This window comes from Perca flavescens, chromosome 18 (genome assembly GCF_004354835.1).
Source record: "Perca flavescens isolate YP-PL-M2 chromosome 18, PFLA_1.0, whole genome shotgun sequence".
Classification (NCBI taxonomy): domain Eukaryota; kingdom Metazoa; phylum Chordata; class Actinopteri; order Perciformes; family Percidae; genus Perca; species Perca flavescens.
This window is the reverse complement of record NC_041348.1, coordinates 30,899,748-30,911,561: the sequence shown is the minus strand read 5'-3', so window position 1 is coordinate 30,911,561 and position 11,814 is coordinate 30,899,748. Positions and strand designations below refer to the sequence as shown.

Below are 11,814 nucleotides of genomic sequence, written 5' to 3'. Positions count from 1 at the left end.
CAGAGATTAGTTCTTCTACTGGAGATAAACTTGGGCTGTGTCTCATTCAGCAGACTTCCGTCAGTACACTGCTAGTGTGCACTGACCACTTCCTGCCGTAGTGCCCACTTTCGATGGTTAACATTGTCCCAAAAGGAACACTTCTGCAATGTTAAAACACTTACCGGAAATGACGAGCGGGATGAGCGTGACGAACGCAAAACATGGCAGCTGATTGGACGAACGCGTCACGTGGGTCTGGCTGCTCCCGAATTTCAAAACAGACCATAATGGCGGCTCGTTCGGAATAGGATCTCGTATTTTACGAAAATAGTTCACCAAAACGTGTTTCTGAAAACATTTGAAGCGAGAAACAGGCCATACAGTCACTGAATCGGTCCGTTTATTTGATCGACAAAGGTCAGTTTAAAAGATTTTCGTCAGTCTTTGACCGTTTTTGGGGGTCATCCGGGTACTTTCAGTGCACTGACTTTTTGCGTTATCTACACTATATACTTAAAACTAAGTCATTGAAGTGTGCAAGTAGGCGGTTTGAGACACAGCCCTTGGTGCACGGAGATCCTGTTTTGGCTCAAAACTAAACGCTTAAAAACCAAAACGTAGCGGTGTAAATGTAGCCTAAATGAAAGCCCCTTTAGTTCAAATGAGAGGAGAAGGATGGGATAGCTAGGAAAAGAAAGGATATGAAAAGGAGAGAAGGAAAAGGGTAAGTAAAGGAAACCAAAGGAGAGGGGAGGAAAAGGATGGGACAGCTAGGAAAAGAAAGGATATGAAAAGCAGAGAAGGGAAAGGGAAGACATGTAAGTAAAGGAAAACCAAAGGAGAGGGGAGGAAAAGGATGGGACAACTAGGAAAAGAAAGGATAAGGAGAGAAGGAAAAGGGAAGACATGTAAGTAAAGGAAACCAAAGAAGAGGAGAGGCAAAGGATGGGAAAGGGGGGAAAACAGAAGAAAAGAGGAGAGAAAAAGGATAGGACAGGAATGGAAAGAAAAAGCAAGGAAATGAAAGGAAAGAGGAAGAGAGCAAGGAGAAGGGAAAGAAAAGGGGAGAAGGAAGGGAATGGAAGATAAAGAAAGGACAGGCAAGCTAAAGCTAAAAGAATGGGGGGAAAAAGAAAGAAAAAGAACAGGAAGGAGGAGAACTGACGGAATAGAGAGGATGACAAGAAGGAAAAGCAAACCATGAAAGAATTGCAGGTGAAGATAACGAGAAAAGTAAGATAGGGGGAAAAACAAAAGATAGGAAGAGGAAGATGAATGAAAAGGGTAAGGTAGAGGTAAAGAAAAGAGTGAATGCCAAGACAGGAGGGAGGGTGAAGAAAGATGAGAGGACATGAAGTGGACGACATGACGATTGTGACAGAAAGGAGATAAACCCGAGAAGTGAGGAAAAGACGAGTGGGGGAGGAGGAAGAGGAGAAAGAGGCAGGAGAATCTGTCTTCACGGGGGAATTCTGTGTCACAGTGAGAGCGAGCTGCAGGGGGGAGAGGAAGCCTCATCACCACCAGGAGAGCTGTGATTGGCTGCGGGGCGGAGGGGAAGCCTTCACGCATCATCACCTGGAGAGCTGTGATTGGCTGCAGCGAGAACGAGTGGGGGAGCTCCGTATGACACACACCATATCACCATCATCATCATCATCATCATCATCATCTGTGACATTTCAGAGGATAGAGACAGAGCGCATTTAAGTCCCGCCCCCCACGGGATGGGAAAACAACTCTCCGCTCTCCGTTGACTTGTGATGCGTGAAGGTTTCCTCCTCGTCTATTCCGTCCTCTAGCGGACCACAGAAACATGCCTAAAAGCTGCTGTTTGGTGACTTTCACTACCAACAAGCCAGACCCTCCTCCGCGGCGCTGTGGAGGAAGGTCCGGCAAAGCGAGACCACGTGACGAACCAATCACAATGACATTTAAAGGAATACGCCACCGTTCGTTGAAATAGGGTTTATCACGGTCTACCCTGGCTGTAGATAGGTGGGCCAACGCATTTTTTGTCTCAGTGCAAGTCATTTTTACTTTTACTCACAACATGCTAACCGGCAACATAGGATTCCATTCACTACGCTAAGCTAACTAGCGGTGGCGCTGCTGGTGTTGCACCGGACTAAAACAATGCATGCACAAAAAATGTGTTGGCCCACCTATCTACAGCTAGAGGAGAACGTGATAAGAACTATTTCAACAAACGGTGGCGTATCCCTTTAAGTTCAGCGTCTTTGCAGTTAAATTTAGCCGACAAAAAGTGAGCGTTATTTGGCAATAACAGTTAAGTTTAGGCAACAAAAAGACTAGATAAGACTGAATTTAAAGTACAATTTGAAGGTAGTCAACTCAAACTGGGAAAAGTTAGCATGTGTATCTTTGTTTCTTATCTCAGGAATTAAATCGTACACTAAATGTTTCGATAAGCTAAGATGATATGCAGTGAGAGCTTTTCATGTGGTATTCGCTACTTTATTAAAAGGCACTGAACACACCATAATAACACTGATGACATTTCAGTAGTGAAATTAGTCACAGTTGACATTTCTTTTCTCCGGTTAAACAGGAAATCAGTGAGATAGATAAAGAGGAAGCAGATATTGACATGGATATTATGGATCACACCAACTGTAAAGCATCTTGATTTACATAATTCATTACGGGAAAAGTTAACACATCTTGTTAATTATAAAACTGAATCAGTTTGGGAATCTCGGTGGATTTTTCCCAAAGCCTGCTGTGTGCTGATAATGTGTGTGTGTGTGTGTGTGTGTCCGTGTGTATGTGTGTGTGTGTGTGTATATTTATAACACTTTGTGGGGACTTCCAGATGGCGAGCTACAGGTCCTGACAAAAAAAAATCAAAAAATCAAAGTACATGTCAAATAAAGACGGTTTCTGTCATTTTAGGTAGTTCTGATCATGCAAATTGTTAATTTTGCTGAGCAGTTTGGTTTTTATTTATATATTTGATGCTATACAAACGGGCTGAAATGTCATGATTGACAGCTGGGTTTGACTGTAGATTGGTAGGGCGGGTGTGTGGGCGGGACTTCGATACCGTAGCTCCAACGCCCGGTAACTACTGTGCAGACTCTAGCTCCAAAATTACAACTTAGCAGCACCCATATCTGGGAGATTTTGTCTTCACATGTGGGAGGAAGTGAAGACTCATCATTGTTCTTTGTTTACAGTCCGTTGTTGCGATACTCAAAAAATGTATCCACTGATTTAAAGATGTCTCTTTCGCCATGTATGTCCATGGGAGAAAGTAGTTTTGGAGGGCATCACATGACGGACACAGAAGTTGTAATTCCCCTGTTTTGGCCGATATGTTCAATGTGGTTGATGTCAGTTTAAACTAGTTCCTTTGTGTTTTGTGACTCCCTCAGACACGTCCTCAGAAGTGTGGTAGTACTTGTTCTACGGTGCTGTGCTGTGAGTTCCAGCAGACAGACAGGCAGGCGTGTAGATCTTCACCATCTCATCCCAGGAACAGTCCACCACCTGCAGCCAACACAACACAACACACACCGTTAAGGCCGATTCATGCTTCTCTGTTAAAGGTCCCATGACATGCTGCTCTTTGGATGCTTTTATATAGACCTTAGTGGTCCCCTAATACTGTATCTGAAGTCTCTTTTATATAGACCTTAGTGGTCCCCTAATACTGTATCTGAAGTCTCTTTTATATAGACCTTAGTGGTCCCCTAATACTGTATCTGAAGTCTCTTTTATATAGACCTTAGTGGTCCCCTAATACTGTATCTGAAGTCTCTTTTATATAGACCTTAGTGGTCCCCTAATACTGTATGTGAAGTCTCTTTTATATAGACCTTAGTGGTCCCTTAATACTGTATCTGAAGTCTCTTTTATATAGACCTTAGTGGTCCCCTAATACTGTATCTGAAGTCTCTTTTATATAGACCTTAATGGTCCCCTAATACTGTATCTGAAGTCTCTTTTATTTAGACCTTAGTGGTCCCCTAATACTGTATCTGATGTCTCTTTTATATAGACCTTAGTGGTCCCCTAATACTGTATCTGAAGTCTCTTTTATATAGACCTTAGTGGTCCTCTAATACTGTCTCTTTCCCAAAATTCAGCCTTGGTGCAGAATTACAGCCACTAGAGCTAGTCCCACAATGAGCTTTCCTTAGGATGTGCCATTTCTGTGTCTGTAGCTATTGAGGAGGAGAGAGGGAAGGAGGAGGAAGGTGGGGGTGTGGCCTTGACCAACTGCCACTTTGCTCGTTTGAAAGCCATGATGTCTCTCTCTCTCTCATGGGTGGGCCAAATTCTCTGGGTGGGCAAAGCAGAGAAAGGGGAGGTAACCTTTCTCCTTATGACCTCATAAGGAGAAGATTCCAGATCGGTCCATCTGAGCTTTCATTTTCTGAAAGGCAGAGCAGGATACCCAGGGCTCAGTTTACACCTATCACCATTTCTAGCCACTGGGGGACCATAGGCAGGCTGGGGGAACGCATATTAATGTTAAAAAACCTCATAAAGTGACATTTTCATGCCATGGGACCTTTAAATCTACGCCATGATTACGTACGTAGGTACGCGGAGACACAGACCCTACGCCATAGCCTGACGTGCACCTCTCAAAAAATGTACAGTAACTACACATTGCTGTGGCATTGCATCCCCCTCCCCAACTCATTTCCTGGTTTTCCTTCTCCATAAACAACATGTAATCAAGGAGAGGGTTAACTTCTCCTGCTCCAGATTTCCCACCGTGGTCAGAAAGAACAGGGGAGACTCTTTGTTTCACTAGGGTTGGGCATCGTTTGGATTTGAACAATTACGATTCCAATTCTGATTCTTCCTTTTGATTCCGGTTCTTATCGATTCTCGATTCCGATTCTTTGAGTGGTGGAGTTGAAACGTGTCACATGCTTATTTCACAGATAAGAAGAAAGTTTTATTTCGATTGAATGGTGGTTTGCAATTTTACCGGGCTTTTTCAACGTAAAATAAAGCCACACTAGAGCGCCGCTTACTGTGCTCCAAAGCTGCAACACAACAAGCGCCTGGTCGCTACGGAAACCAAAACTTGCACATGTTAAATTTCGAACCCGTGATCAGATTTGAAATCAAATCCAAACAATTTTTCATTCCAAACGATTCGTAATCGTAATTTCTGAACCGATTCCAAGTAGGAATCGGTTCTCGATGCCCAACCCTATGTTTCTCTCACTATGACTTTAGAGTCTGTACTGGAAGCTAATCCCCGCCACTCTCTCACTCGCTCTTCCACACTTTCTACACACACACACACACACACACACACACACACACACACCCACACACACACACATCAGCCCTGCTATTCTCTTAAAGAGATCGGCGCACACACCAGCGCACCAGTATAAACTTCAGGCCACTAACGTAGACTACGGAGAAAGCTCTGCGTTGAGCCCCAGCAGGACCAGAAATCAGGCTTAAGAAAGGTCTCCGGGGGAATAAGCGTCTTACTCTAAGTTCCCACAGCCCTATGTTCCAACAGCTCTATGTCCCGATAGCCCTATGTTCCCACATTTCTAAATTTTTTTTTTTCCAAAATTAGGCCCTATGTTCCCACATTTCATTTTTCATGAATTTGTATCAGATTTTATCCCTCTTTCTCCCAATTTGGTAGCCAATTACACCCAACCTATTATCCAGTAGCAATGGACTACAGATGGATAGGGCCTCATTTTAAGAAAAGTCTTAGAAATGTGGGAACATAGGGCCTAATTTTAAGAAAAATCTTAGAAATGTGGGAACATAGGGTTGTGGGACCATAGGGCTGACCCCAAAGAATGAATAGACAGTGGGTTGCAGTGCAAAAACACTTCCATCGGAAATTACCTCGGTGCTGCAGGTTAAGTGTGGACATGTCAGGGAAGACAGAGAGACTAGACGTTCTGCTCTCTGTGTCCTCAGGTACACACTTATATCAAAGTGTTCCAACTAAATTACCCTCCATTATCAGTTTTGGGACAAAAGGCATTTAGAGAAATGGCCGACTGGCCCCCGGTCTCCACTCTGAAGACTAAAGTCTGTCTTGTGTCCTTTTTATTCTTCATTTCCTTTGGTTCCAAAAGCAAAGAACATTCTCAGTAATTAGAGTTTCCTACGAGATGGTCTGCATCAGACAAAAGTTCCCCTGATTATTCGCTGTAATTCTTCCTCTTGCTTTCATCACTCCCCTGTTAATAAGTACACTTTGTCTCGAGGCAAAAAGATGCAGATCGACTGTTACCTTTAATTATCTTTTCCTTGTGGAGAAGGCCAAGCTGAGTATTATAACTTCGGAGGGAATTCATTAAAGTAAGAAAGTATTAATAAGGAGTAACACTGAGTTGGTAGAATCTCCAATTCTTTATTTTATTATTACATTATAATTCTACATTTCTCAGAATTTATATGCGTATTACCTCCACCAAGGAGGATATATTTTCATTTTGGGTTTGTTTAACTGTCAGCAGGATAATGGAGAAACTACTGACCCAATTTCTCTGAAACTTGGCGAAAGGGTGAAGCATGAAAGAAGGAAGAGCCAATTAAATTTTGGAGTGGATCGAATCACGGAGTGGATACAAAAACAATTTTTACTTTTGTTAAAATTGTTAAATATATGGACCAGAATGGACATATGGGGTCTCCCCCAGGGAAATGTTGAGCATCAAAGACTTAATTTCCTGCATTCTGTTACACTTTGATGCACTAATTTACGGTGGAAGTACTTTTATTTAGCCTATGCGAAGGAAAACACAGATGACAATTAAAAATATATCAAAATATAATGGAAAGTATGTTGTTGTGGGTCATTGGGCATTTTTAAGAGGGAAATTGGAATCCTGGAGCTTTCTTAGTGGGTACACTGTGTATACCTGCGTATCACGTAGACTACACCACTGGTCTGTACTATTTTTTATATTTCCATGCAACACTTTTGTCAGTCAGTGGTCCAGTGTTTGCACAGCAGTTTTTTCTACGTTGACAATTGCCGGAAGAGAACATTTAGTCCAAATGGTCGGAAAGCTTTTCTTTCCATTCTGATGTTTTTACCTCTAATGGCTGAACGTAATTGTTCCACTATGACCATTAGTACGCACACGAAAGTCAGGGGTGAACGCCTGGGCACAAAAGGTTTGGGTTCAGGTGCAATTTGTGTCCCTATTTAACACAATAATAAGGTAGACAATGTCAGTCACAGAGAGTCCAATGGTTACTAATACACTTTCAAAAAAACAAACAGATACACCTCCGTTAATTTAAAAACAATGTCAAAAAATATGTTCATTAACCAACTTTTTTTCATGACAAACAACGTTGATTAGATGAAACTGAATATTTAAAGGTTTTGGACAAAAGGTAGAAAATGTCAGAGAGAGTTGAGTAGCCTAAAAATGTCTTTTAAATTATTTTCTTTGACACTTGTCGCTTTTCCTGATGTTTTTTCCAATATTTGCCCATTTTTTCTGCGCTTTTTGACAATGTTGTTGTTTTTTTGACGTTTTTGAAGCTTTTTCTGATTTGTTTCAATGTTCTTATATAAAATTTTATATACATTTTTTTTTGCCTGGCTAAGGAAACTACCACACAATTCGCCACTGCAGAGACTCATATTCACCAACGACAGCACACAAAATGGATATATATGCTACAAATACACATGGAACTGCTGCGTGATGATTATTACCGGAGCCTGGCTGAACATACTCACTCATCCCAGACGGCAGCTAGCAGCTAAGAGGGTAGGTGAATTTAAGCAATGGCTAAGTTGCTAAATGCATCTTCTTGTCATGAAAGGGCCCTGTTCATGTTGCACAGACATTTTGATTGCATTTTGTGTCTGTTAAGAGGCACAAAGGCACTCTTTATCTTATGCCCCCATAACTGCCGTTTTAGCTGAGTGGGAGCTCTCGGCATTAGCTGCAGCAGCTCCGTGTTGCTAGCACAGATTCGGCTCGTTTTTGTTGCTATCGGCAGTACTCATATACGTATAGCAATCAAGATTAACGGAAAACTTGCCCGAAGTTCTCCTTTAAGGAGACTCTGTAGCTCACACCAAGATGAGAGTGCAAATACTTTCTCAAACCGTTTCTCAATTCGCATTTGCTAAATATTAGACAGAACTATACATAATGCTGTCATCTGCATAAAAGTGATATTTTGTACCAAGAATTAATAGACAAAGACAAGTTTATTTTGTTTCTTCAGCAGGTAGAACCCTCTTTTAAATGTTCTCAGCTGTCCGGAGCTCTTTACTTTCTAAACCGAGACATTTCAGACGATGCAGCAAAGGAGAAAGTACAGCTGCGTCCCCACCCCCTTCTCCTCACTCTATAATCAAGCGGGATGTGACTATCGGCTGAATAACACGCCTCCGTGGGGGACGTGGCTATCATCTGAACGACACACTCCCTCTCTGTCATCTGTCCTGGCTGCAGAACACAAAGCCCGGCTGATGAGTTGCGTCCCTTTTCTCACAGCAAAGTAAAACGCTGGTTCCGCTTCACTTTCACCACGAGGAATATGGAGCTTTGTTATTCATATAATTATATCCATTGTTTTATACCGTCACAGGTGTTAGAACCCACTTTGTGTTTGGTTAAACAATGAAGAGGAAGCTGCAGCCTGCTGGATGAGGAAGAGGGATTATAAGTACATGATTGCTGGTTTGGATCCAAACTTAGAGAACTCTTGGTCCTCACTGTCTCACTTGTTTCCTGTTTAAAAAGCTTGCAGGCAGCCCAGCCAATCAGAAAAAAAGCTCGGTCAGAGGTATTAACATGTCGGCAGGGTTTGTGCTATAATTAATTATAATCCATCACTGTGACGGACAGTTGTTAAAAATCAAAAGTCATATTTTTTTCAGTTGGTAAATCTGAATTATAAAAAGGCTTCAAGCCCGCGCCACTATGAGCCGTATCACAATGGTTGTGCTCCACAAAAATGTTAACAAAAAGTCAGTGAAAGATGAAAAATAAAGTGTTTAATTCATGCTGTACCAATCTCGCATTGCCGGACCTGAATGAAACATTTCGTGGACTCTTCTTTGGGTTTTCAGCCATGCCTTCACCTGTTGCAGCAGTCCTCTTTGTCTCCAAAGCTGAAAGCTGCTTGTTGCGGCTGTAAGCAGTCCAGCACAGTGCTGCCGCCAGGGACCAAACACTGAGAGATGCATAAACACACTGTGACGCGCTCAAGATTTTATTGCAATGATTTATTCCTCCACACGTAAAATACAACCAGTACTGCAGTTACCAAATTTAAAGTTACTATGTGAGTCGAAATAAGTGCGTTAGTGCAGCGGTCAACAGAAAGTGTTCTCTCCCAGACTCACCCCCTCTCTGTCAAAGCCCAAAACACCAACAGGTGAAGAAAACAAATATGTCATCACTGCCGCTCAAACCGCGATGAAAACACCCACCACCTACAATATTAGTGCACAATATAATAATCAATAAATAATACATAATACAACATATAATATGTGGCTCCTACACTGCTGTTTCCTTTCTCAGCGGTGACGTAAAATGCATCACTCTCCGCGCTTAAGTCGCCGGACGACACCATTGTGTAAACATAGCCAACCTGAGAAATACAGAGAGAGGTCTGTAGCATTATTTTTTTCCTACAACAGTCTTAGAATAGCCTGACCAGCCAGACCCACATCCAGATGTTGGGTCTGGGAACTCACCATTGGTAGGGCTCAATCCGAGGGGCGGGATAAACTGTTGTCTTTCAAAATCCCTCTGCACGTAATAGGATAGCTCTACAACCAATCAGAGCAACAAAGAAGGTGACGTAGTCAGAGCGGAGCTAGTGGATGGATCCGGTTGGCAAAACTCCGAACACGTCTTCCTTTTTTAAGAATGACTTCAGTGCCGTTCTTTGTTCTTTTCTCAAAAAAAAGCTGAACTCCAAGTCTTCCAGAGTCGCGGCCAAAGCCGATTTCAAAGACCACTGTTCTCCAGCAGCAGCAGCCATCTTCTTTGTTTTCAAGTAGCAGGGAATTCACGCGGAACTGTCACAACTCTGCCGTCTTTATGTTAAGCCCCGCCCACCGACTCTATACATGATGTGATTGGCCTGAATAGAGTTTGGTTTTTCCAGCTCACAAGCCAACGGAGCGTTGCTAGACGACCCTGGCTGCAAATTACATTTGCTGCTGCTGGGGTGTCAATCAATAGTTTTTTCTTCAAATGCTATAAATTTGACTAAAACACCCATATTCAATTAAAGTAGTGAACTGATTATTTTTTTTATCTTGTTATGAGCGTTGTATGGAACCATCCACGTTATTTGTTTGAAAGAAAACCCAAATATCTGATTTTTGACCCGAAATTTGACCCGTGGACAACAGGAGGGGTGCCTTTTTTTCAAACCGCAACAACACAAGCCTTTTAAAATGGTCCCATTGGACTACTTTCTGACATTTTATAGACAAAACAGTTAACGGATAAATGAAAATACAGTATGCCCTTTGTGCTATGATACGTTATTTGTGTGATTTGAAAAACAAAAGCATTCAAATGCATGGCTTTAGGTCGGTTGTTGTTTGCTGCTAACCCGAGCGCGTGACGACTCCTTTGTCACACTGTCACTCGGAGGGCGTCACGGAGCCACGGTTACCATGACAACTTAACATTGATAACGAGCGCATTGTACTGTGCGTGTGCCTTTCCCATTGAGAGTACATAACGGCCACAAGCCTGTTTTAATTATTGTTTCTTCTTTGTCGTTTCCCTCATTATTAAGAAGCTGTTAATTATTAGCCAGACTTTGAACTTTATCTTGCTTTTATATTCCCTTTAGTCTTTGGTTCTTGGGTTCCTCCTCATTACACATCTCTCTCTCTCTCTCTCTCTCTCTCTCTGTCTCACTCCCGGTGAGTCTGGGTGCGAGTTGAAGGAGTGTGAGTGTGTTTTTTTTTTTGGTTCTTTGTTGGGCCGCGTGCTATCCACTTTATCGGGGAAGCATGTCGGTCCCACGCGGGCAGGGTTTGAATTCAGTCCCGCGGCGTAATACGGTTAAAGTAGCCGTGGCGGCGAGTGTGGAGGAATGTTGTCTTGCTGTTGGCGAGGTTGTGGGGCATGAGAGCTGGTTATCTGCCTCCAGAATGAATGGTGCCGTTGTGGTGTTTCTTAATAGCGTTGATAAAGTCAATGAAGTTGTCGAACACGGAATAGTCATTGGTGGTGATTTTGTCTCTGTTTTTCCTCTTTCATTGCCAGCTAAGAGAGTCACTTTATCAAATGTTCCACCGTTCGTAAATGATGAAATATTGACGCAAGCTTTATCTCGCTATGGAAAATTGGTATCTCCGATCACAAAGATCCCAATCAATTGCGGATCACCGTTGTTGAAACACATTGTTTCGTTCAGGCGTTTCGCTTATATGATTATTCCTGATGATGATGAGCTAGATATGGCGCTCAATTTTTGAATTGATAACTTTGAATATGTTATTTTTGTCACTACCGCGAAATCAAAGTGTTTTGGTTGCGGTAGAACTGGACATTTAATTTGTAACTGTCCTGACAAAGTTTCAGACAGTGAAGCAAACGCAGTGAATGGGACCACTAAAGGAGATGGTGGTGGGGATGGGGGGGCTGACATGGTTGAGGAGGTATTGCCGGGGCTGAGCTCGGCTGTGGCGGTGGCGGCTGCGGGTGTTCCCGGTGAGAGTGGGTTAGGGTTCGGCTGCGGGTGTCCCCGGTGAGAGTGTGGTTGCGTCGACTTCGCTGCACTGTGAGCACTCGGAGACGATACACACCGCTACACTTTCAGAGGCTAGTGTTGAGGATGTACCGAGCGTGGCGC

At 42.8% G+C, this 11,814-nt stretch overlaps 1 protein-coding gene across 1 annotated transcript in view; it reads right to left on the bottom strand.

The window, feature by feature from the left end:
• Positions 1-2,438: 2,438 nt before the first annotated feature.
• Positions 2,439-11,814, bottom strand: part of pex7 (peroxisomal biogenesis factor 7) — a 59,680-nt gene continuing 50,304 nt past the window's right edge. Inside the window, exon 11 of the mRNA XM_028605486.1 lies at positions 2,439-3,495. Within this exon, the coding sequence (XP_028461287.1) occupies positions 3,412-3,495 (84 nt within the window). The 3' untranslated portion in view covers positions 2,439-3,411. The remainder of the gene's footprint in view (positions 3,496-11,814) is intronic.